A 21,897-nucleotide genomic window follows, 5' to 3' on the forward strand; every position below is an offset into this window, starting at 1 on the left:
CCCGCATCTTTTGAGATTCGACGATATGTGACCTCAGATACATACAACGACGGAGGGACCCATATGGAAATACGACAAACGGACGCCTTGTTCTGCAAACAGCTTCTGACTCGATACTGTCTCTTTCACCACTGCAACGTCGGCCTCGCATGCGGCTCAGAAGGGTGTGGAGAAAGGAGCGGCCGAGCCAATCATTCCCATACCGTAGTTGACTGGCATGGGCCTATAGACGGAGGAATATCCTACGTATATTGTATCAGCGATGCGTGCATTGGAGGGATAAAAAAAGGAGACTAACGGGCTGAACCTATGGCGCCAGGGCCCATGACCATAGGTTGACCATTCGGCATGCCTGAAGAGAGGAGAGCGGTTAGTGAAGGAAGCAAGAGCAGCGACGCTAAGGAATGATGAAGCTCACCGTTGTTTCCGACCCTGTCTGACATGTCTTGCTGTTGCTGAGTCCTTGCAATTTGGTTATCCTGCAGACAGTCGTTAGCCACGAGCGACGGGGAGTTCTGAGTTTGAGCAGCAAAGAATGCCCTCACTATATCCGCCTCCTTCTGCTGTTCTTTCATCCGCTGACGTTCGTCCTTGGAAACCGATAGCTTGTCCTTCTTCTTCTGAAGCCAGCTCTTGTGCCCGTGCTGCGGTTGATTGGGTGCTCCAAATCCAGCTGGACCGAAAGACGATGTCGATGAAGCGGGACCAAAGCCACTGCTTCCCATACGGTTTAATGAAGGGGGTGGTGGTGGCGACGGCGCCGGCGCCGGCTGAGATGAATAGACTGGTCCATCCGCTTCTCTCGCTTTGGCCCTAAGACGCTCTTCCGTTCTTCTCTCCTGTTCTGCCTGTTCACGAGCCTGTCGAGCTGCTGATCCGTTTGGATTTGTGGGATCATCATCTGGGAGAGAGGCCAAAAAGGCCGGATCATCGTATGGGTGAACCCAGATGGATCGTCTGGTCGATTCTTCAACATAGAACACATGCTCACTCCTTATTTCGGGGGGAACGTCAGAGAGCAGTCAAATCGATCGCACGAGAGGAGCTTTCCAAGTCAACTTACGACGGATCGTAGCATCTAACCCAACCTGCAGGTAAGGGACGTCTCTCATCATTCCGATTCATCATGCTCGCTGCAGTGACCGCGCGGGAGACCTGATGAGTCTGTTGAGGCTGAAGGTTCTGTTGAGCTGCAGAGTCATCATCGAATGGCCCTGACCAGTCACTCGTAGCTGCTTGGTATGTAGGCGGAGCGGACATGATGCTTGCGTTGGGTAGAGTGCAGAAGAGGACAATGGTCCGGGGGGGAGATCAAAGGTGAGGGATATTAATGCTTTGGTCTATTTTGGGATTCACCGGCGTGGGGAGCCACAATAGAGTTGTGCCTTGGTTACTATCCACCGGCGACAAATCAGCATAGCCCACCTCGTCAAGAGCTTGTAAATAGCTCATTAGAGCCTTTCGATGAGGGCGTGGCTACAGATCGGAGAGGCAACTTGCATAGGAAAACACCGACCGAAAGATGTGATATTCGATTCACTCAAAAACAAAACTATAAGAACAAGAGTCGACCAGTCAAGTCACAGATCCGCTTCTGACACTACATTGCCCCGCCGATGCCCCCGCCCATTGCCCCAGCTGCACTACTATCAAAACCTCCACCTCCGCCGCCGCCGCCCATACCCATACCCATGCCCCCCATACCACCAAAACCACCTAAGCCAAGATATCAGTAGAAGCCCCTTTCTTCCGTCACCGTTGCTCACCTCCCATGGCCTCTCCGAGTAAGAGACCGCCTCCGAACCCTCCGAGACCCGCTGCCATCGGCATACCTAGTCCATATCCCCCATAGCCCCCATAGCCATATCGTCTTCGGCCGTAACCTCCTCCGTAGCCTATGCAAAGTGAGTATGAGGCCCAATGCGGGTGACTTACCGTATCCGAACGGACTGCCATACGCTCGAGAGTATGCCATTGAAGGGGCCGAATAGCTATATGGGTCCGAGGCATAGTAGCGACCTGGAGGAGTTTTTCAGTCTCGGCAAGAGATTCTGCTTTTCGGGCACCTACGAATCGTTGGGTCGTTCATTTGCCTCTTGAGCAGCTCTTGTCGTCGTTTCATGTACTCAACCTGCTCCTCCTGTTTGTGCGTCAGCCAAAAGTAAGAATGTGATACGGGAGGATTGTTCGATTATAAATCACCTTTGCCTTTCGCTTCTGCTCTGCCTTGATCCTCTGCCTCTCCTCTTTGGCCTTTTGCCTCTCCTCCTTAGTACCGATGAGATGATCCTTTTGCCTCTGAAACCAATTCCTGTGCGCGTCCTTATCAGCGCCTTGGGGAGTCCCGCGCTCTGAAGCCTCATTTGCTGCTGTCCTCGAGTGATCACCTTGCTGACCCTCTCGTTCAGCCCGTAAAAATTCTTCAGTCTTTCTCTCTTCTTCCGCACGCTCTCGAAGTCTTTGAGCTTCTGGCGAGTTTGGATTGGCGGGATGATCATCGGGTAATGATTCCAAGTACGTCGGATCATCATATGGATGTACCCAGATACTTCGACGTGTGGCTTCCTCCACATAGAAATGATGTTCTGTCCTGTTACGACGCCGTCATCAGCTGGCTTGGTTCCTTCCGGCTCGTGAAAATCACTCACTTCGGATCGAAACACCTGACCCATCCTGGAGGCAAGTCCCTTCTCTCATCATCCATACTTCTTCTGCCGTCTTCGCCTATCTGATCGACGAATGTCGAACCGACACTCGATACCGTATCATTCGATCGGACCCTCGAGAGATCATGATCATTCCCGGATGTATTGGCTGCAGCGGCAGGAGATGTGGTTTGACCTTGCGGATTTGTCACTGCTAGCTGGGGCTGATGTCGATCGGCAGTCGCTGCTTCATACGTTGGTGGTCCAGACATCGTGCCCAGCTTCTACTACTGTCTATAAGTGTAGGATGTTAGATGCACTTGACCATTGACATAATGAGCAACTGGCTGGCTTGGCGGCATTCCTCCGATTACCGGATTTAGCCGAGATACAGGTTGATAAGCCTGCTTCCGTCTGGCTGAAGGCAACACGTCATCTCCTCGTACCGTGCGTGGTACTCAGCTGTACCAGCTTGAAATGCCTCCTCTTGTTGGATCATCACTGCGCGGCTCAATCGAGACCTCGTCCATTTTCCCGCCCATCATGGTGGAGGCTGATCAGCTTGACGTCGCCAGTCTGAAAGTTGCAGATCTCAAAGAAGAGCTGAAAAAGCGTGGTCTCTCAGTGACGGGGCTCAAGAAGGATGTAAGTGCAAGGCCTGTCAGAGCCCTTCCAAGTCAACGCTGAAAGGCCCTTTGTTCAGCTCGCCGAACGACTTCAAGATGCTCAAGATAGGGACCTGACTGGGATTACGGAAGACTCTGAGCCAACTGGCGAAATCAAAGATGATGCAGAGGCGCTGGGAGGATCATCGTCAGACCCGCATGAGCAGGAGAGGGTCGAGGAGGAAAAGGTTGATGGCGAGCACAAGGAGGAAGGAGGAGCTACCAAACCACCAAGTCCTAGAGTCCAGGATTTGGAGAAGCCCCCACCTGTCTCCAAAGAGGTCACACCGACTCCTCTGGAGCCTGAAAACGCGGCAATCTCTCCGCACGCCACTGCAGTAGTCGAGGATGGAAAGGGTGTGGGTGATGCTATGTTGGAGGGAGATGACGTCAAGATGGATACTGAGGACTCAGAGAAGGGTGCTGAGATATCCGACTCGAACCCCTCTGAAGATGGGGCAACCGCCCTGAAATCATCTGCGAAAACGAACGGACATGGGCCAGAAGTTCCACGAGCCACAAGGCAAGACGATGGTGATACGAGCGACCAACCACAGGCATCAGGATCTAGATCACCTCGTCCAGACGCGCGCACTAGAGCACCTAGTCCGGGCTCCAAGCCCGCCAAACGCGCACGCGAAGAGGACAACTCGGCCCCTGTGAAGCGCTCAAAATCGACTTACACTACCCCTCTTCCTGTCTCCCTCTCTCACCTCATTCACCCTCCAACCTCGAACCTGTACATCACAAATCTTCGTCGACCTCTTCTTATCCCTGCATTACACGACTATCTCTTACCTGCTCGTCATCCCGCCGATCTCCTGCCACCGCCCAAGGCCCCGTTTGCATCTTTAGATCATCCTGGCTTATGGTTATCAGGAGTCAAGGACCACGCTTATGCCACGTATCCCTCCGTCGAGGATGCACTAGAGACTGCTGAGAAGATCGAGGGAGCAACGTGGCCAGAAGATACGGGAGGTACACTAAGAGTACAATTTGTACCCGATGAAGAACTCAAAAGCCTGGTCGAGAGGGAAGAATTCGCTTGGGCCAATGGGAGGCAGAAATTATCTCTGCATATCAAGGATGGAGACGAGGGATATTCATTCGAGCTTGTAGGAGGAGGATCTATAGGAGCTAGAGGGGCTGCAGGATCAGAAGCCAGCTTCAGAGGGCTAGCAGGGCGGCAGCCACCGCGCGGACCAGCCAGTATACCCCTGAGTGGAGCCAATTCTATCAGAGCGCCGACGGGGCCGAGTGCTGGGACTGGTGGATCAAGAGGCGACTTGGCGATTCGTGGACGCGGCGCTGGGTATGGTTACCCATCAGGTTTGGGTCGTAACGATGGCGCGGCCGGTGCGTCTAGGTATGGCGGCAAACTGGGTGCAGGACCTGGCGTAGAGGGACGGATAGCGAATCCCATGAAGAGGACCAGCACCAGACCTTTCCTCTTCTACAGGGAAGGTCCAGGCGGGGAATCATGACAGGTTTGCTCAGGCATGCAGCTGGCGTGTGAAAATGACTGGTAAGGGTAGAAAAAGTAGTATCAGTGTCAATTCAGGGGCTCGCATCGGTATTCAAGTGGCGCAGAAAGCAAGTGTCAAAGTATTTCGGTATAGAGTGTCGATCTCTTGTCGACTATCTCAAGTCCGCATCGAGACAGCGTCGAAAAATTTTCGAACTGACAGGAGCTTCGCATCACTCTACAAATGGGAACGAAAGACACACAAAGAGGCACGATAATTCTTTAGCATCTACCGTCTGGGCAGAAAGAGCGAGTTTGCGATTCCAGTACGATGAGTCCGTCTATTGTTGTGATATGGTCTACCAGATTGAGCTCGAGGTTCTTGACGAAGTCTACGAAGTGCACACACGAAGATCCGGTCGAAGTTGTCGAAGTACACCCACGAAGAAGCCTCGGATTGCTCCAGAAGAGCTCGGGATGAGCTCCGAAACAGCTCCGACCCAGCTCCGGAATGGCTCCATTTCCGTTACGATTTCTCCCTCGATATTTCTCGGTATGTGTGCATCTGCTCCGGAAGCCGTCGGATCGGGGGGCACACTGCGACGGGCATCTGTCGGGATTCATCACAGACACCAGTTGAGACATCGTGAATCCCCACAGTTGGTTCTCCAAGACCCACTGATATATCATGATGGTGTATGGACTATAATACAGTAATGATTGCAGTCTTGGTCGTGCAAGCGTCGCCAAGGCGGTGATCAATCTTCGAGATCCGACTCGCCTTCACATGTCCCCTTTAAGGTGGACAACGACGGGGTCGTCAGCCTTCATCTTGCCGTCTTCGCCACGTTCGAAGTCGCCTTCATCGGGCTGCGCCTGTACCAAGGGGCACTGGTCTAGCTTGCCACTCAAGAATGACGCTGAGAGCTCGTGGACTGTCGATAACAACTGCAGGGCTTTCGACGGTGAAGTTGGGGCGAGGAGAGGAAAATCCGAAAAGCTTTGGTCTGATGGACGGAAACGGGATCAGGGGACAATGCAAGCGGGCGTGGCGTGGCAAGACTCACGATTGCTGTTCATCAGTGTGACGAGGTTTCCTCCCATCCCTTTCACAATGTTCACAAGTCTGGGAAAATGGCCCTTCCAGATGGTAAATCCTGGTGAATTGATCACCAATGTTGGGGGTGTATGGGGAGGAGCGTGACCGGAAGGTGATGGAATCGGTAAAGGTTCTAGCCACGGATCGAGCATGATGGCCTTCTTGACGGGCAGAGACGCATGACCTTCCGGTGGTGGTGTCTGAAGGGTATAGAGCTGAAGGCACGAGTCAGTAACAGGCTTAACTGAGAGACGGCGGAACGAGACCTACAATGGTCCCGCCTCCGAAAGAATGTCCCGTGAGATAAAGTTGGTCTGTTTCTATCCTATCTCTGAATGATTCTATCCACTCTCCTCGCGCACTTTCGTCTAGGCCCAGTATATCCTTCTTGTCGCTGTTGCCATCGACGAGCTGACGGAATGAATGAAGGCATTCATATATCTCTCGAATCCTGAAATCCAGCTGGGAGGTCCTGAATTTCTCTAGCGTCCCGTGATTGCTCTCGTCCCAACTGTCAATCGGTCAGTCCGAGTCCTGTTCGTCGTGTCCGCACTCACACCAGATCGTCTTGTTTGACATAATGCAGGATCTCGTCATCAGGCAACGTCACGGCAGGTCCGGACCCATCTCGATGTTCTACAACCAGCACTATATATCCTTCCGATGCCAAACTTGTCACATATTGGGTATAGGTATGTCTCGTTCCGGCCAACCCGTGTGAGAATACTGCGAGGGGGTATTTCGAAGAGTTGGTCTTGAGCGGGGTATTGTGATAGGCCGGGAATTTTAAGCGACCAACGATGAATCGGAGGGCTTTGACTGGGTATATAATGTCAGCACTAGTCCCTCAAGCTCTGACGATCGTATGAATGGGCAGCCAGAATCGATCATTCTCACTCACACAACCAAGATACACCTTTCTTTCCTAGAAACTTTTCGTACCCAAATACCATCTCGTTCACCGGCTCTGGAAACCAATGGACTCCGTGGGTCTTCTTTGCGGATTCGCCGTAGGGATAGAAAAGAGAGTATCCAATCTGATCCATACTCAGGACAGGGCGCTCAGTCGAAGCGAGCTTTGGCCAGAAAATGGAGTATGCCTTTGTGGGTGGACCCCTAACATAGGCATATCCAATCTTCTTATGTGGTCCAGGGGTAGCCTGTGGCAGATTCCCGGTGAATAATGGAGATCGAAGCATCGACATGGTCGCTATGACAATGACTATGACAGTGATAGACGTCCCGAGCATGCGAGTTGAGCGATTCGGACGTGATCACACTGGCTCGATGGTGATCCCGATTTATTGTCGGATGACGATGAATTTGGCTCCTGAGGTGACGCAGGTGATGACCAACTGGGAGTCAACTTCGCCTACCAAAACATCTTCGGACTAGAGTCAAAGCTCCGAGAGGTGATGGGCGATGGGTCGCTCTTTGCAAAGACCAGGGACCTAGTCGGAAGGCAGCTGGGATTGGTGATGGATCATGAATTCGCATATCCAGTACGTGACTCTTGAAAGTTGCGGCCGCGGGTATTTCATGCGGCTCGCTCCATTGGTCACCGAGAACTTGTATCAACGTGTCTATTTGACGTCGAGCGGCATCTAGTACAGAGCATGCGCTGGTGAGAGGCTTCAGGCTAGAGGCGTCTGGACGGGCAAGATGGAGGGTTACAGAGCTGTGATTCACTCGGAGCTTGAGGACCTGAAGAGGCTCGCGCATGGTAGGGAGGGCTCGAGGTTCGCCCCCTGCGAATTGAATTCTCGATCAGCCAGTGATGGTCCGATGACGATCGTTAATGCCGGATGCATGATACATGCGCTATGCTACAGTATGCCTATCGAGTCGTTGCGGTGCCCTTTCCAGATTATGGGCTGACCAATCCAAGGCTCGATTGTCTCTATACCTCCTCCAAAAATCCCTGTACTATCAACCTCTCCACTTGACCTCTTGCCAATCTGAACCGCTCTCCCTTCCTAAAGTCGATACGTTCTCCTCCTTCAAGTATGACCTCTCCTGCATCCTTGACGACCCTAACATCCACCATGAGCTCACTTGGCGGTCGATCGATGCTCGCCGTGAGATCCAAGACATCCAGGAAATCCGACTTGTAATCCAATATCAAGCTATTGTAGCCACGCAAGAAATCTAGCTCTTGGGGTGATAGTGCTGATCTCAGATCCGGTGCATCCTCCGACGTGACTCCAGATGATGTTCCAGGTGATAATAGATACGCTAATCCTCCGCCTGCATCCCACCATCTCTCTTTGATACCTCCTACCCGATTCTGCAGGTATGCCAGCAGACAACGTTTGTTCCGTCTGGCAGCGAGGTGTTGTACTGTCAGACTACACAATAGACCCCTGTCCTGAGAGAGAGAGGCTTGACCATGCTGCTCTGCTGCAGCAGTGATGCTGTTGCCTAATTGTCGTGTCTCCAGGCAGATGGACAGGATGAGGGACAAGGCGTATTTCGGTAAAGGCAGCTGAGCAGTATTCGCCAAAGTCGATCTATGAGACGCAGTGACTAGTTGGAGAGCCAAGTCACCGTACATGATGGTTTACCCCACCCGAATTGGCAGTATCCTATGCTTGTTGTAGATGCTGTAGATGGAAGGTGAGGAAATGATGCTTCGCGCCGGACGCGTATAGATTTCCCACGGTGGGCGTAACTCCAACACAAGAACCCGGAATTATTCGGCCGCCAATGACCTTATGCAAAGGGGGATCCCATCCCATACCTGCCGCTGAGCATCTTATACAATCTCTCTTCCTTGCTTGTCTAGCAACCATTCATACAGTAAGCAGCAGCAATCACCACTGTCACAGATCGTACTGAAAGACTGCGCCAGACATGATTGGACAATCTCTCGGTGCCGTTCGTGGTGCTGCTCGTGGTAAGAGACGTTTTCGAGATTCGCACACTCGGCAGTAGCACTGACACTGAATGCCGATAGGCTCTCTGCGGACGTTCTCGACCTTTTCCCCTAGGCTAGCGCCAGGTGGATATGAGGACACTATCCGAAACATTCTGATTGGTGAGTGCAATTGGCTTGGAGATCTCCAAGGTTAATCAACATCTTCTTAGGATCCGACACCAAGGTCTTGGTGCAAGGATTCACTGGAAAGACTGTGAGTAGAGCGTGTGCTGAAGTTCTGGGTCATGTCATGGTACTGACGCCATTCTCTCAGGGAACTTTTCACGCTCAACAGGCTATCGATTACGGTACACGTATGGTCGGAGGAACAAATCCAAAAGTGCGTAAATAGATTCGTTCACGATTGACTCGGACTCTCAGAAAGCGGGACAAGAACACCTAGGTCTTCCAGTCTTTGGCTCGGTCCGTGAAGCAGTGGACAAGGTCCAACCAGATGCCTCGGTCATCTACGTTCCTCCGCCGTTCGCTGCCGACGCCATTATTGAGGCCATAGAAAATGAGATCAAGCTCATCGTCACCATCACCGAGGGAATCCCTCAACGCGATCAGATTCGAGTGATGAACGCTCTCAAGTCTCAAAACAAGAGTCGAATGATTGGTGGAAACTGCCCTGGAATCATTAGTGAAAAGTGTAAGATGGGCATCATGCCAGGTAGTATTTTCATGCAGGGAAATATCGGTGAGTTCGGATGTGTGGGCTGCGAGTGGGCATGACTGAACTTTGTTCTCTCAGGAGTTGTCTCTCGTTCAGGAACGTAAGTGCACGTTGATGTCTATGTTCGAATGATGCTGAAAATCCCTTCTCAGGTTGACATACGAGGCCGTCAAGTGAGTCAGGAGCGAGAGTTGCGCCGCTCAGTCCGCTGACCTCTTGTTAGCCAAACCACCGTCGCGGGTCTCGGACAGTCGCTCACTGTCGGTATTGGTGGAGACCCTTTCCCCGGTACTCAACACATTGACGTCGTTAAAGTCTTGCTCGAGGACCCACGTACAGAAGGAATCGTCTTGATTGGAGAGATTGGAGGGTCAATGGAGGAGGACGCTGCTGAATACTTGGAGCAACACAACAAGTCATCGGCCAACCCTAAGCCGGTCGTCGCTTTCATCGCCGGTCGGACTGCCCCACCTGGGCGTCGTATGGGTCACGCAGGCGCCATCATCTCTGGTGGAAAAGGTGCGGCGAGTGACAAGGTCAAGGCTTTGCAGAAGGCCGGGGCGATTATCGCTGAATCCCCGGCGCAAATTGGAGATCTCATGCTCAAGGCCATGAAGGCGGCTGGCAAGGCTTAAGTAGCGAGTATCACGCGAAATACAGAAACGAGATCGACGCATGCCAGTCTCGGACTCATGCATCAACGTGACTGGCCTACTCCCCCTCCTCTCCTCTGACCACGATTTGCAGCTGTCGAATGAATTGACGTAGGCTCAGACATTCACTCCCTTGGCTGTCTTTGTGCTGTTTCTTTCGCTCGATACTCCAAGTCTCTTTTACTACGGGGGCTCTTAATATTCATGAAGTGAATGGCGGCTGATCAAAGGGTGATATGAAGCCACGGTCAGCCATTTCTCTGCCATCTATAGGACCCCAGACATTTGCTTTATCTTTACATAGAGGGACACATCGGAACGGAGCCCGGCCGTCGCATGTACCAGCTGGAGAATGGCATGGAGAAAGGGATGGAGGAATTGGGAATGGCTAGAGATAATGGACAAGGGTGAGTAGACCTTTGACATCTGTCAGATCCATAAGCTCCTTAGCTTCTGCTTCAGATTTGGTCGCAACTTGAAATCAGAGACGAGGTGAAAATACGGCAGCATGTCTGGAAGATTTACTGAACAATTGCTGCGACCGGGAGCGCCTCACGTTTCCTCATCAAGCTTGTCAGAACATAGGCTGGAGGGTGGATAGAGGAGTTATCGAGTGTCGCTGATGTGTAGGAGGGGCATGGGCTACTGGGTAGCCTCCTTTGCCATTCACAGCCAGATTTGCCCGTACAACGGCGATGCATCGAGTCATGAGCCGTGCTTAGCATGTGTCCACAGAGAAGGAACATCAAGGTGGTCGAGAAAATGAGCGATGCTATACTCTAGTCAAAGGATTAAAGGAGCGTTTTGCCTTCCTTAAAAATCAGCAGATCTGCCACGCTCAGCTGCAATTGCCGAGTGCTCGCCCCTCGGTGTCGACACTCAAGATGCTGGGACCGATTGCTCAGACGCTTCTGCTATATGGACAGAGCGGATCTATTCAGTACGAGATACAAGCAGTGCTGCATGCCTGCGCAAGCACGATGCACATTGTTCCAGCATCGGGATGCACCGACATCGTCGCCTAGCCTCTGACGACACGATCACGATTCGAGACGGTGTATGGTGGCTCCTTCGGCTCCCTACGAACGTGGACATCATTGAGCTTGATTGGCTAGCTTGGAGGGGATCTCAGCGATTGGTCTTTCTCCCAGAGCTCGCTCGCCGGATGACTTTGAGTGTCGTTCAACGTGGATAAGATTCGAGCTCGCGGTCGAGGGACCGGGTGAATGTCATAGCGAGAGAGAGATAGAGAGAGACTCAAGGTTATACGCGTGGCGTTTAAGGGCATCATCATGAGGTTCTCGTGATTTGCCAGATGAGTGTGTATAGGTGGACCTCTTTTGTTTCAATGACCATCAGAGGGATTTGTGAGCATGGCCTCAAGAGGTCCCAGCTGTACTGATCTTTCGGTATCCTGCCGAGGAGAGCTATATGCATGCATTGTAATGACAGCTGGCCGTGTCTGTGTCTTCAAAGTCCCAAGTGATAATAAGTGTTAAGCCACCCAATCCCCCCAGCGCGTCACATTTTGTAAAAAAATTCCCTCGAGGGGAAGCGGCGGGCGGCGGGCGGGAAGCAGCAGCAGCAGCAGCAGCCACAGCCGCCACATGTAGCAGCAGCAGCGTCGTGGTGGTGCTTATACTTGTCTGCTTGCTTGTCTGCTTGCTCACTGACTGGCTGGCTAGCTGGCTCAACATTGTCCCTTGCCCCGTAGCGACAATCTGCTCTGGAGACTTCTTCTTTCTTCCGACAGACAGTTTCGTCAACGCAGTGACACGGCCGATGTGATGATAATGATCCATACGGTCTCAACCATCATCAGTCACTGAGACACGGTCCACACCTAGATACATATATTTTTTTTCGTCTGGATCTCCTCTGCCCATCGTCTTCCTCCTACTTGGTACAATAATGATCTAGCAGATCATCTGAAGTGGATATAATCGCTTAGGAAAAGGGGCTGCATAGCACCATCGTCACCCAGCCGGGCCATTCACACTGGGCCACGCACGGATGGGAGCATCAAGCTTTTTGATTCTCCATTGAAACAAACATGGCGACCATGGCCATGCCTCCACACGATCCCATCATGTCGCAAACACACGCTCTATCACCTCCTTCTCCACACTTGGATGACAATGGATCAGGCATGCTGGGTACTTCCTTGACTTTCCCATCACTGCATTTGGGATCGTTTGACTCGAGATCACCCAACGACTTTGCTTCGTCCACTCCCTTACCTAGACCGCCCAATTCTATGGGTCCGCCAGGCAGTCCTGGCATAGGAGAAGAGGGAAGACAGTACAATCACTCGTGGTCACCGTCATCGAACCGTTCTCCACCGCCTGGCTCCCGTTCTATGGCTCTGGGTGGTTCTAGAGATCGTTTGGAATCATCATCATCGTCGTCATCATTATCACCTACTCGCGCATCACAGCCTCAGAGTTACAGTCCCACACCCTCATCATCTCGACTTCCATTACCTCCTCAACTCTCCCCTCTTAATCTCAACACCAATACCAATCCTTACTCCAACCTTCCGAACGGCTCATCAACGCGTCCCCTTTCACCTCTGAGGTCTCGAGCAGACTCTGGACCTTCAAATAGTGCGACTAGGCCATTTACAGCACCGAGCCTGTCCTCTGCCCCGTTACGAGTTCCTGGTCAAAACGGATCGAACACAGCCAAAGAATCATTGACGGTTCATATACCAACCGGAGCATTCCCGTACAATGGACCTGATCGCGAGTACGGGCTCAGACACTCGCCAGGCGTCGGAAGGAGACGGACCATCGTTCAGGGTTCTGCTACACTGTCTCAGCCTTCAGAGGCCTCGTATGAAGAGAGCATGCCGGAGCCACTCCCAATCGGTAGTCTCTCCCTTGGATCGCCCTCCAATGCCCATCGAAAGTCGCCTTCCCCACCGAGGGTCGAGCGCGGTTCCCTGATCATGCCAATCGCGAAGCCGACGCCTGCTTCCCTCATGACCGGGAACAATGCGGCTGCAGATACGATACCGGACACACCGAGTCGGCGGTTGGAGAAGCGTACTTCAGACATGGAACTCCAGCGCGTGACCTCCGGATCCCCAACCCCTAAGCGTTCCCTACCTAGACCGCCAGAACTGTCGATCGGACAGCTGAGGGACGTGGTCCCGCGGGACTCGGATCCGGTGGGTGACTCGACCAATCGGACTCCTCTGCCAGTCGCCATGTCCCCATCGGCCACCGCTGCTGGCGTCAAGCCGCGTGCCCGAATACAATCATCACCGAACATACCCATTGTATCTGGTTTGGCCGATGCAGGCCCATACGCAGCGGCTGCGACCTCGTCAAAACCCGCGCCAAAACCTTCTCCTCAACGCGCATCGAGGCAACCCAAAGAGGAAATCTGTCTGGAGTGTATGATGCGAGATCGAGATTTGGCGGATGTGGATGTCGTCGGTCCAGGTGTCTGGGCCCGCGCGAGTGACGCGGACTTTGAAGAGCTCAAGGCAAGGGAGAACGCTCTGCTACAATCTGTCGGGCCTTCGACATCGTCGTCCGGAGATCACTCTGCCAATGGTCCTCTGGAGTCGGACGATGACGAGAGTCTGCCTTCCACTGGCCATTCGGTCATTGACGAGGCTCGCAGACGGAAACGCAGGGAGGCAAAAAGCGCAAAGCGCAGAGAAGTGGATGCTGTGGTCCGGAAGCTCGGATGGAGAGGTTTCAGATGGGAGGAAAGGGGAGAGGGATTCCCGGAAGGCTTCCGCGGCACTAAGGGTGCACCGTTGTCTGAATCAGGGATCAAGGCTATCATGATAAAAGTGAGCGGGCTTCCTGGCTTCGTGAGTGGCGGGCTGACCGGACCGCCAGTTCCCATCGTCATCTGCACACCGAGCTGAAGCTCTGGACACCTATCTGTATCACCAGGCGATCCTCGTCCGCGAGCTTCGGGCAGAGGCTCAAAAGCGAGGTGGATATCCTGAACCTGGGACCAATCAAACGCCCGTCGTCGCGCCACGATCCAGCTCCGTCGAATGGGAAGCAAAACACGCTCGGGAACTCTCAGCTCATATGCGAGGCGCTTTCGATGCCAAACTCGATACCGTCAAGTCGAAGCTTCGTTCACCTCTTGACACACTGCAGGCTCCCAACAACGAGGTGTCATCCATGCGACCTTCGCCGTCCTCACCTGCTGATCTAGCGGGCATGGCGAGAGTCAACGTGCCAAAGGCGGTTGAGAGACCGGCGACTCATTTCTACCCTGAACGTGAACCTCGTGCGAGAGGCATGACGACGACCAGTACGATCAGCGCCATGACTGCACCACCTAATTTGCGCGGAGCTGCGCAGCCACGAGCGGATGATATGGATGAATTCTGGCCACCAACTTCCGAAGGTGGACTCAGACCATTCTCGTTCGCGGTGCGTGCTGGTGCGGGTGGCGGGGGAAGTGTGAGCGGTAGCGACGGTCACGGCAGGAAGACCATCTTTGGACGATTTGGAGGGTCTGTCACAAGCCTGTTTGGTGGATCCAATCATGGCAGTGGAAGCATGATGGATATGCAGTGAGTGGACGCCGGGGGAAATTGAACTCGGGGAAAAATTGACGATTGGACTTTAGCCTTGGTCTCGATGCCGACAAGCATCAGCCTGGCTATTCGCGTGCTGCTTCGTTAGCCTCGCCGCCGCGCCAATCTTTCTTCACGCGGTCCCGAGCTTCTTCTATCAATGAGCAGCAAGAGAGGAGGATCCGACAATCTGTTTCGACATCCCGCCTATCTCAGGCCATTCATCCGGAGGATACAAAGGCGAAGGGCTTCCGCGGCCTGTTGAAGAAGATGAGACCGAAGAAAGACAAGGAGGCCATCCTCCAAGTTCAGACGCCTCAAATTTACCAGGAAGGCTCTCTCGCACCTCCTCCTCGGATGTCATATTTCGATGCCGGAGATCGTCAGCGCACCGGCTCGAATGCATCGATGCTCACTGGCGACTCTGCGTCTGTGATGGGTCGACAAGGCTTCCGATCGGTGTCCGCACCGCAGGCTGGAAGCTCAAGCGGCGGTAGCCAAAGTGCTAGCCCCACGAGCTCGAGGTATAATCGTCGGGAGTCATCGTATAACCAACCTGGGTCAGCGGTTGAGCTCTTGTCGCCTGTCAATGGGTCTAAAGGGGATGCGACGCTGCGATCCAGTGATCGAAACACGACGTACAGACCGCACAACAAAACCGCTTCATCATTCTCCAACAGCTCTCTTGTCACTCCTCCGTTGACGAATCCCAATGGATATGGGCCCTTTTTCTCCGGTCACTCGACGCGGACTTCACCACAGAGTGTCCATCGCTACCAACAGGGTCCGTCACAAAGTCAGTACCGGGATACTTCACCAGACTTTGGACCGATCGACTACTCGCGAAGTCCTCCTCGAGTCCCTTCTGGAGAAATGTATGCTCAGCCTGTCGGGACGGACTCGGTGGGAAGTTTCGGAATGAGAGGAGGCGGACAACAAGGAGACTCCACGATCAATGGTTATGCGCAGTCTTACCATGTACGCGATGCCTCACAATATGGTATGCGGTATTCTGGAGACAGCTACAATGTTCGTGTCGGTAGTGGCGGCGCTGGAGGATATGCAGGTGGGAATGGGGGAGACAGCGGGAGCATCATGTCGGGTGGAAGTAATAACAAGACGAGAAAGGGGAGAGGGTTCAAATTATTCGGCAAGTCGAATCGATAGTCGGTGTGGAACTAGTTTAGGGGGATAGACAAGGGGCAGGCAGGGGATTTGGCATGGATCAGGACCAGGACTTTTGGTACTCATGAGGTAAAGACGACATATACAAGAGATTTGATGATCATGATACGGTTTGGACGATCGGTGAACATGGGAGGTGGGGGCGATTGGTCTGGAGATTAAGCTGTAGCAGGACTTTTCTTGGTGTATGCACGGGTATGACACAAATGATAGGACAGTGACAATGTGTTGCAGAGATACACTGAGGCCAATTATCCTCACTATTGGTACAGGTAAGCACAACAAGTACAAAGACGAAGCCAAAGCCCCCAAGAACTATTCACAGAGGCCCTCTCACTGCCTTTGGGTCCACACTCATACCTCTGCTGAGAGCCCGTCTACTGCCATCTCGGAGAGGTCTCACGACGCCCATGCTATCATTCCTTGATCTACGAAATACGCTCAATCCTCTGGCCATACTGACATCTCTTGCCTGTCTGGCTGCAGTATCTTCTCGGTCGCCCACATCACCTGTACGTCTACTGCTATTTGCTCGAGCGATAGCCGACCTTTCCCTGTTCTCTTTGATCCATGCTGCTCGACGTTGATCTTTTTCGCGTTGTTTCAAATTACGCTGAGTCGCAGCTTGGGCGATCATCAGGTTGAACGCGCTCAACTCGTTGCTGGGTTGTTGCATTCCCTCTTCTTCGACCTCCTCGAGGATATGGTGTGGTTCGAGGTTTGCTCGAGGTGAACGACTGGATCGCCCAAAGTGATTGTGAGGGAGTGATGAGCGCGCTGAAGTGAGCATAGGAGGCGAGAGTCGATGCTGCATCGCCGATCGCGGAGGCATTATTGAGGCGGGACTGATGAAGTGGACTCTCGGCTGAGGATTGTTTCCTTCAGGAGAGTAACATTGAGGTGAGATCTCATCGGATCGATAGAACCAAGAAGGACTTTGTCCGCCTTCTTCTTCCAGATCCATATCGAACATTGGCTCGTCATATGCCCCCTCGACGTGGTTTAGAATAGAAGCTGGGGGCAACAGCTGAGGCCGAAGTGGGAGATGTCGTAAGCCCACAGCAGGTTGATCCTCCCAAGACGAGGAAGATACTTCGGCTCGCGGTCTCTTTCTGGAGGTTCCTGCTCCCCGAGTGCGTTCATGCGACCTCAGCTCCTCATCTTCGTCCGAATTCGACTGAAGTCGCTTACCCACGGCGAAAGACGTGTGCTCCTGCCGTGGCAAGTATCGACTGGAAGACGCAACCAACACTTTGCCCTCCCGTTGAGCTTGTGCAAAGGTCCGCCTGTTATATTCCGAAAGAAGGTGCCTCCGGTTAGCAGCGTGAACTTTGCGCTGGAGGAGAAAGTTATGGCATGCCTTGGCGGTCGGCAAGGCTCCAGGACGGCTTGGAGGAGCAGACGGCAGTCGTAAACTTTCCGCTGACGAGTATCTGATAGGCGGTCGGAAAGCATCGACGTTGAACGGCAGAGGTCTAAACCCAGGTGGATAGGAACGGGGAAACGTCTGATAGCTTTGTGAATCAGGATAGACGGAGTGCTGCTGGCGATGGCCAAAATCCAGTGGACTCTGAATGCCATGGGACGGCCAAGAGTGATCTTGTCCCCTGAAATCAGCAGATCGGGGGTCAACGGACATGGGTACCGGAGAGGGAAGACTCGGAGGGACGTCTTGACTTGAGACCGTGGGATGAAGCCTCTGGAATCCGCTGGAGATGGCCTCAAATGGTGCTTGAGTCGGTGTGGGCGATCGACCACCAAGGTACGCTTGCTTGGATGATCCTTGAGGAGTAGGCGTCAGCGATCCATCTCGTCGACGCTTGGTGAATGCGCCAAGGACAGTGGCATTGACGGGGGAGCTAGGTCTGAGACGAGCGATGGATACACCTTTAGGGCGAACATGAGGGGTACGATCTTCGAGGTCCGGGCCGTCTTGCTGTCCACATTTATATTTGCCTCGGGGGATGCGAGTAACAGTGCGGACGGAGTCTGCATCGGATTCGAAGCCAGAGGGGTCGTAGGTGAATGGAGCCAGATGCGTTTCGCCAAAGAATCTGAGGGGTCGTCTCTCTCGTGCATCGGCAGGAGTGATCAGTCGGTGAGTCTGAGTTCAGCCTCGAGTGAGTCGATATGTAGTGAAGGGAAATCCAAGCCACACTCACAGCTGGAGATTCGGTAACATCTGACGCGTCCTCTTCATCGGCTTCCAGTTCGGCACTCCATGATCTTATACCGGAGGATACGGAAGTGGGACTCCAAGCTCTATCAAGCTGCGCTGGTCCCGGCTTGACCGTGTTCGCGTCGCATGTCGCCTGATGAGAGACATTGTCGATACCTGAGTCGACAGGCAGACGAAATGCCCCAAGGCCAGTGACTGGAGGGCGCATTGGAGTTTTGCCCTTGTCGATGACCGCAGTAGGCGGTGATGGTGTCTTGGACAGGAAGCTTACGGAGAGATTGGTCTCAAACGCAGAGCTCAGGAGGCCTGTACTTGGTACCTGACACATCGGGGTCAGCTGAGAGGTCTATTATATCCAGCAGGACCCCCACCATTACAGGAGGAGGGACCGACCCAATGGCCTCGCTTAGATTCGTCAACCCATGCAGTACGTTCTTCTCGCCACTCGTACCCTCTTCAATCCCAGACATCATCTCAGCTTCTTCATGCGTACCATTCTTCGACGACTGCTTCTTCAGCTTCAGAGTCGACTTGGTACCATCGGCCGTCGAGTCCGCTTTAGGTGGATAAGGGATAGGTGGGAAGGCCGGAGGGATCGACTTCCACTTTGAATTGTATGGAAATCCATGTTGAGCCGCTAGACCTCCCGTCGTGGGCGTTGGTGGAGGATCAGGGATGATCTCACTGATGGAGCTGGCATTGTCGACTGGTCCTTGGTCTTCGAGCGGCGGACCAGAAGGCGGTGGCGCAGACGCAGCTGCTCGAGATCGAGTAATGATGACTGGAAGAGGGTACGGAGCAGACAATACAGCTCTAGCTGCTCTGTAGTCAACTTTCTCCCTGGGCATAGTGTCAGTCGTACGTGATGAAATGTAGAGTCCGAGAAGGCGGTACGAGTGGTTGAAGATGAGTGACGGTGAGGGGGTAGCGAGTCAGTCGAGACGAGATCCATGATCGATGATTCGACATGGGTCAGGCTGGCCGCCATTGTTCCAAATGTTGACGAGGGGGTGAAGTGTTGTCTCGGGTGTTTATAAGTATAGGTACGGAAGAGGACGTCCTCTGCGTCTTCGAGGAAGCGACGTTCAAATGCTTGTAGGCGGGACCGTCTCGAAGCGAGGTCCTGCGGCCAGCAAGCGGCCTGTGACGGGCAAGGGAGGAGAAGTCAGGCGCCCAGCTTAGTCAACAATCTTGGAACTAGTATAGAACGTTGCGCCGGATACGCTATGTCTTGAAAACCATAGCCTAGTTGGCCGGCTTCTTCCACCTTGGGGTTAGGAGCATAACGTGGGTCGATGCATGTCCTCCATGGCGACAGCTCCGTGTTTCCGCCTGGAGACGAGCACCGAAGCTGACACTATCCACATTACTATAAGCATCTTCTATTACCTTGCTCTAGTCAGCTTTCGTCACTATAGAGTCGAAAACAGAAGCACGAAGGTCAAGACGGAGGGATCAGCGTCTGTGTACGGGAGCAAGTAGGCGTTCTTGATGATCCTAGGGAGCTCCCAGCCTAGACGGCATGGTGAGTCTCATCGGCTAGATACTTCTAGACCAGCGCAAGCGGCTCCTCACAGGACGACTGACGGTCTCTACATGCCGGCAGTTATACATGAATACCACAGAGATCACGGCCGAACATGCTTGATCTCAGGTCACCACCGGGATTTAAGCTTAAAATGACTGGCGGCTGTGACCGCCAAGCGAATGACTTTTTTGATTCCGGGTTCAAAAAGTCGCCACCGACTGTCTCAAGTCGAGTTGAATGATTGTGAATGGGATGGATAGATCTTGGGAGTGTTTGGTGTTCAACCTTTCACCTATCGCCCCCCGATCCCATAACGTACGGACAGATAGCAACGATAGAAACAGAGGGAGGAGGACAAGAGAGCTGGTGTCAGAAGCTTGTTCCTCAGAGAGTGCAGGTCTCACCTAGCTCACATCTCAGCAAAACGATGGATCCCTCGGACGCCGATAGGTTTGGACTGCCTGGCATCGCACAACGACAGCCTGGACACAGAAGGACACTTAGACCTACTGCTCCCTCCTTCCGATCAGTCGCTACGGGAAGCTCTAGCGATCCTCGCGGTCCAATTTCTGCCTCCAATTCGACCCCTTCTATCACAGCTTCCACCTCCAGCTCGACGTCAGGTCCCCTGTCCGTAAACTCAATCCGACCTGGACCAGAGATTGGGCCTGCTCGGACGGCCAATCAACCTGGACCGTCACGCTATGCTGGGACGGCTCGACGTCCACCGCCAGGAGCATCTGGAGACTCTGCGATAGACTTGACAGAAAATGATAGTGACGACGATGTGATCATCACCGGTGTCCGTGGTCCTGCGGCGTCCTTGCCGACCCGCAATGGAGGGGCTTCAACCGTCAGGCCTATTCATTCAGGGCAAGCTGTTCGGCCGGCTGCTCCGACCGCAAGGCATGTCCGAGGCATCGAGCAGAACGACTTCAATCAGGAGATGAACAGTGAGTGAAGGCTTTGGCTACCCACTTGTACCGTTACAGTGCTGACGCTGATTATCAATTTGTCCCATTGATTCCTTGTCAATACAATGCGCTCCTTTCTCCACTCGTCCCCCCTGTCTTGTCTACTATCAGATATCACCGAAGCAATCGAGCGACATCGACGAGACACCGATGCCCTACTTGCCGCTGATCGCGAAGATGAACGTCGACGACTAATCCTGTCTCCTCCTGCACGGTCCGCACCTCCAGCTCACCAACCTAATCAACCTCGAATCCGCCTTGGAGGCGCCGTCCTTCGACGAGGGGATCAACAGATCAACTATGCCGCACAAGCTGGTCAACGCGGGAATCCCACGATCACTGCGGGCCTAAGACACCCTCCTGACGATCCTCGGGATCCGGCACGGCGTGTGATGCCGGCCCCGGCTCGACGATGGGATGATGGCGAGTTTGACCGTTACCAAAGAACTAGAGACCTCGAGGAGTATCTCTTCGATGACGACGAAGAGGGTGATCCCCTTGACGAATACGTGCCCCCTGAAGGCAACCCGAATTATCGCGACCCACTCGTTCCTCGACCAGGTCCGCTCGGAGCGGGACTCGCTCACCGTGCTGGAGCTCAGGGACTTCTCGAACGACTTCTCGGCATATTACCAGGCACTCATAGACGAGATCCAACGTTGGGACTGGCACCCGATATCGCTGCCATCTTGGGGCGGGCGGGTCCCGCCTTTCGCGGAGGAGCCGCTGCTGGAGAGGAAGGTGTGGCGGAGGTTCTGGAGCGAGTTGCGCCATTTCACTATCCTCCGGCCAAAATGGATTTTACCACCAATTTCGAGTTCGACCTGGCCGACAAACAACCCATCAGCGTGGACGATAACGGCAACGTGGTCGATAAGCCCAAAACTAAATCCAAGCCCTTCCTCTCATGCGTGAGATGCCATGATCCACTGCTCAACTCGTCCCACTATCGATCGGATGATGATCGAATCTGGGCCCTACGTTGCGGTCATTTGATCGATCAAAAGTGTCTTGTCAAGATCTCTGTCCCTGAGTCTGATACGGCCAGTGGAACGGACAAGGATGAGCCACCTGTCAAGAGGCCAGCTAGGCGTCGCAAGGCTGCTCCGAAGAAAAATGTTCAACCTCCTCCCGAGTATACCTACGCTTGCCCTGTGGAAGGATGTACTGGCAAGTGTGTCAGTATCTCTGGGGACGATGGATGGGAGCAGAAGCATGGACATGGAGCTCTCGTGGCTTTTGTATGATGACTGTTAATGACACTTTATACGACTTTGTATGATTACATCCCATGTAGATACGAATAGTTGACAGACATTGAATGACATTTCATTGGGAACGACGTCATCAAGCCAA

The 21,897-nt window shown here is 53.4% G+C and overlaps 9 protein-coding genes across 9 annotated transcripts; 4 read left to right on the top strand and 5 right to left on the bottom strand.

Annotated features, from left to right (window-relative positions):
* Nucleotides 1-21: 21 nt before the first annotated feature.
* Nucleotides 22-1,497, bottom strand: BD324DRAFT_620384 (hypothetical protein). The gene is made up of 5 exons (XM_022015276.1): nt 1,064-1,497; nt 546-993; nt 419-479; nt 299-352; nt 22-242 (listed from the first exon to the last, which is right to left on the bottom strand). The coding sequence occupies exons 1-5, from the start codon at nt 1,258-1,260 to the stop codon at nt 157-159; spliced, it is 846 nt and encodes a 281-aa protein (XP_021872229.1). The 5' UTR covers nt 1,261-1,497; the 3' UTR covers nt 22-156.
* BD324DRAFT_620388 (hypothetical protein) lies at nt 1,486-2,970 on the bottom strand. The gene is made up of 5 exons (XM_022015277.1): nt 2,649-2,970; nt 2,203-2,590; nt 2,071-2,140; nt 1,936-2,019; nt 1,486-1,895 (listed from the first exon to the last, which is right to left on the bottom strand). The coding sequence occupies exons 1-5, from the start codon at nt 2,915-2,917 to the stop codon at nt 1,753-1,755; spliced, it is 954 nt and encodes a 317-aa protein (XP_021872230.1). The 5' UTR covers nt 2,918-2,970; the 3' UTR covers nt 1,486-1,752.
* Nucleotides 2,971-3,188: 218 nt separating this feature from the next.
* On the top strand, nt 3,189-4,794 carry BD324DRAFT_607843 (hypothetical protein; the record flags this gene model as incomplete). The annotated part of the gene is made up of 2 exons (XM_022014086.1): nt 3,189-3,290; nt 3,349-4,794. The coding sequence occupies 2 exons, from the start codon at nt 3,189-3,191 to the stop codon at nt 4,792-4,794; spliced, it is 1,548 nt and encodes a 515-aa protein (XP_021872231.1).
* A 731-nt stretch (nt 4,795-5,525) lies between these two features.
* BD324DRAFT_348622 lies at nt 5,526-7,389 on the bottom strand. Its single transcript, XM_022012546.1, has 5 exons — nt 6,791-7,389; nt 6,432-6,693; nt 6,145-6,385; nt 5,843-6,089; nt 5,526-5,782 (listed from the first exon to the last, which is right to left on the bottom strand). The coding sequence occupies exons 1-5, from the start codon at nt 7,122-7,124 to the stop codon at nt 5,559-5,561; spliced, it is 1,308 nt and encodes a 435-aa protein (XP_021872232.1). The 5' UTR covers nt 7,125-7,389; the 3' UTR covers nt 5,526-5,558.
* Nucleotides 7,390-7,663: 274 nt separating this feature from the next.
* BD324DRAFT_620393 (GINS complex, Psf1 component) lies at nt 7,664-8,481 on the bottom strand. Its single transcript, XM_022015278.1, has one exon. It carries the CDS (start codon nt 8,426-8,428, stop codon nt 7,775-7,777), a length of 654 nt encoding a protein of 217 aa, XP_021872233.1. The 5' UTR covers nt 8,429-8,481; the 3' UTR covers nt 7,664-7,774.
* Nucleotides 8,482-8,820: 339 nt separating this feature from the next.
* BD324DRAFT_578142 (putative succinyl-CoA ligase alpha-chain mitochondrial precursor) lies at nt 8,821-10,102 on the top strand (the record flags this gene model as incomplete). Its single annotated transcript, XM_022013307.1, has 7 exons — nt 8,821-8,911; nt 8,962-9,005; nt 9,066-9,131; nt 9,173-9,491; nt 9,546-9,567; nt 9,620-9,640; nt 9,691-10,102. 7 exons carry the CDS (start codon nt 8,821-8,823, stop codon nt 10,100-10,102), a joined length of 975 nt encoding a protein of 324 aa, XP_021872234.1.
* Nucleotides 10,103-11,743: 1,641 nt separating this feature from the next.
* Nucleotides 11,744-16,062, top strand: BD324DRAFT_620404 (hypothetical protein). The gene is made up of 3 exons (XM_022015279.1): nt 11,744-13,928; nt 13,978-14,672; nt 14,729-16,062. Exons 1-3 carry the CDS (start codon nt 12,174-12,176, stop codon nt 15,840-15,842), a joined length of 3,564 nt encoding a protein of 1,187 aa, XP_021872235.1. The 5' UTR covers nt 11,744-12,173; the 3' UTR covers nt 15,843-16,062.
* A 117-nt stretch (nt 16,063-16,179) lies between these two features.
* On the bottom strand, nt 16,180-19,149 carry BD324DRAFT_680061 (hypothetical protein; the record flags this gene model as incomplete). The annotated part of the gene is made up of 3 exons (XM_022019066.1): nt 18,411-19,149; nt 18,023-18,358; nt 16,180-17,964 (listed from the first exon to the last, which is right to left on the bottom strand). The coding sequence occupies exons 1-3, from the start codon at nt 18,885-18,887 to the stop codon at nt 16,180-16,182; spliced, it is 2,598 nt and encodes an 865-aa protein (XP_021872236.1). The 5' UTR covers nt 18,888-19,149.
* A 1,142-nt stretch (nt 19,150-20,291) lies between these two features.
* BD324DRAFT_348797 (hypothetical protein) lies at nt 20,292-21,883 on the top strand. Its single transcript, XM_022012547.1, has one exon. The coding sequence runs from the start codon at nt 20,607-20,609 to the stop codon at nt 21,786-21,788; it is 1,182 nt and encodes a 393-aa protein (XP_021872237.1). The 5' UTR covers nt 20,292-20,606; the 3' UTR covers nt 21,789-21,883.
* The last annotated feature ends 14 nt before the right edge of the window (nt 21,884-21,897 follow it).

This window comes from Kockovaella imperatae (assembly GCF_002102565.1).
Source record: "Kockovaella imperatae strain NRRL Y-17943 chromosome Unknown BD324scaffold_4, whole genome shotgun sequence".
NCBI lineage: Eukaryota > Fungi > Basidiomycota > Tremellomycetes > Tremellales > Cuniculitremaceae > Kockovaella > Kockovaella imperatae.

Coding starts and splice junctions, on each gene's coding strand:
- BD324DRAFT_348797 (XM_022012547.1), top strand. CDS start 20,607: ATGCGCTCCTTTCTCCACTCGTCCCCCCTGTCTTGTCTACTATCAGAT.
- BD324DRAFT_620393 (XM_022015278.1), bottom strand. CDS start 8,428: ATGTACGGTGACTTGGCTCTCCAACTAGTCACTGCGTCTCATAGATCG.
- BD324DRAFT_348622 (XM_022012546.1), bottom strand. CDS start 7,124: ATGCTCGGGACGTCTATCACTGTCATAGTCATTGTCATAGCGACCATG. Junction 6,386..6,431: donor GTCAAACAAGACGATCTGGT/GTGAGTGCGGAC, acceptor ACCGATTGACAG/TTGGGACGAGAGCAATCACG. Junction 5,783..5,842: donor CACACTGATGAACAGCAATC/GTGAGTCTTGCC, acceptor TCCGTCCATCAG/ACCAAAGCTTTTCGGATTTT.
- BD324DRAFT_620384 (XM_022015276.1), bottom strand. CDS start 1,260: ATGTCCGCTCCGCCTACATACCAAGCAGCTACGAGTGACTGGTCAGGG. Junction 353..418: donor AGACAGGGTCGGAAACAACG/GTGAGCTTCATC, acceptor TCCTCTCTTCAG/GCATGCCGAATGGTCAACCT. Junction 243..298: donor TGGCGCCATAGGTTCAGCCC/GTTAGTCTCCTT, acceptor CAATATACGTAG/GATATTCCTCCGTCTATAGG.
- BD324DRAFT_620404 (XM_022015279.1), top strand. CDS start 12,174: ATGGCGACCATGGCCATGCCTCCACACGATCCCATCATGTCGCAAACA. Junction 13,929..13,977: donor TCAAGGCTATCATGATAAAA/GTGAGCGGGCTT, acceptor CCGGACCGCCAG/TTCCCATCGTCATCTGCACA. Junction 14,673..14,728: donor GGAAGCATGATGGATATGCA/GTGAGTGGACGC, acceptor ATTGGACTTTAG/CCTTGGTCTCGATGCCGACA.
- BD324DRAFT_620388 (XM_022015277.1), bottom strand. CDS start 2,917: ATGTCTGGACCACCAACGTATGAAGCAGCGACTGCCGATCGACATCAG. Junction 2,591..2,648: donor GTCAGGTGTTTCGATCCGAA/GTGAGTGATTTT, acceptor GCGTCGTAACAG/GACAGAACATCATTTCTATG. Junction 1,896..1,935: donor TGGCAGTCCGTTCGGATACG/GTAAGTCACCCG, acceptor CACTTTGCATAG/GCTACGGAGGAGGTTACGGC.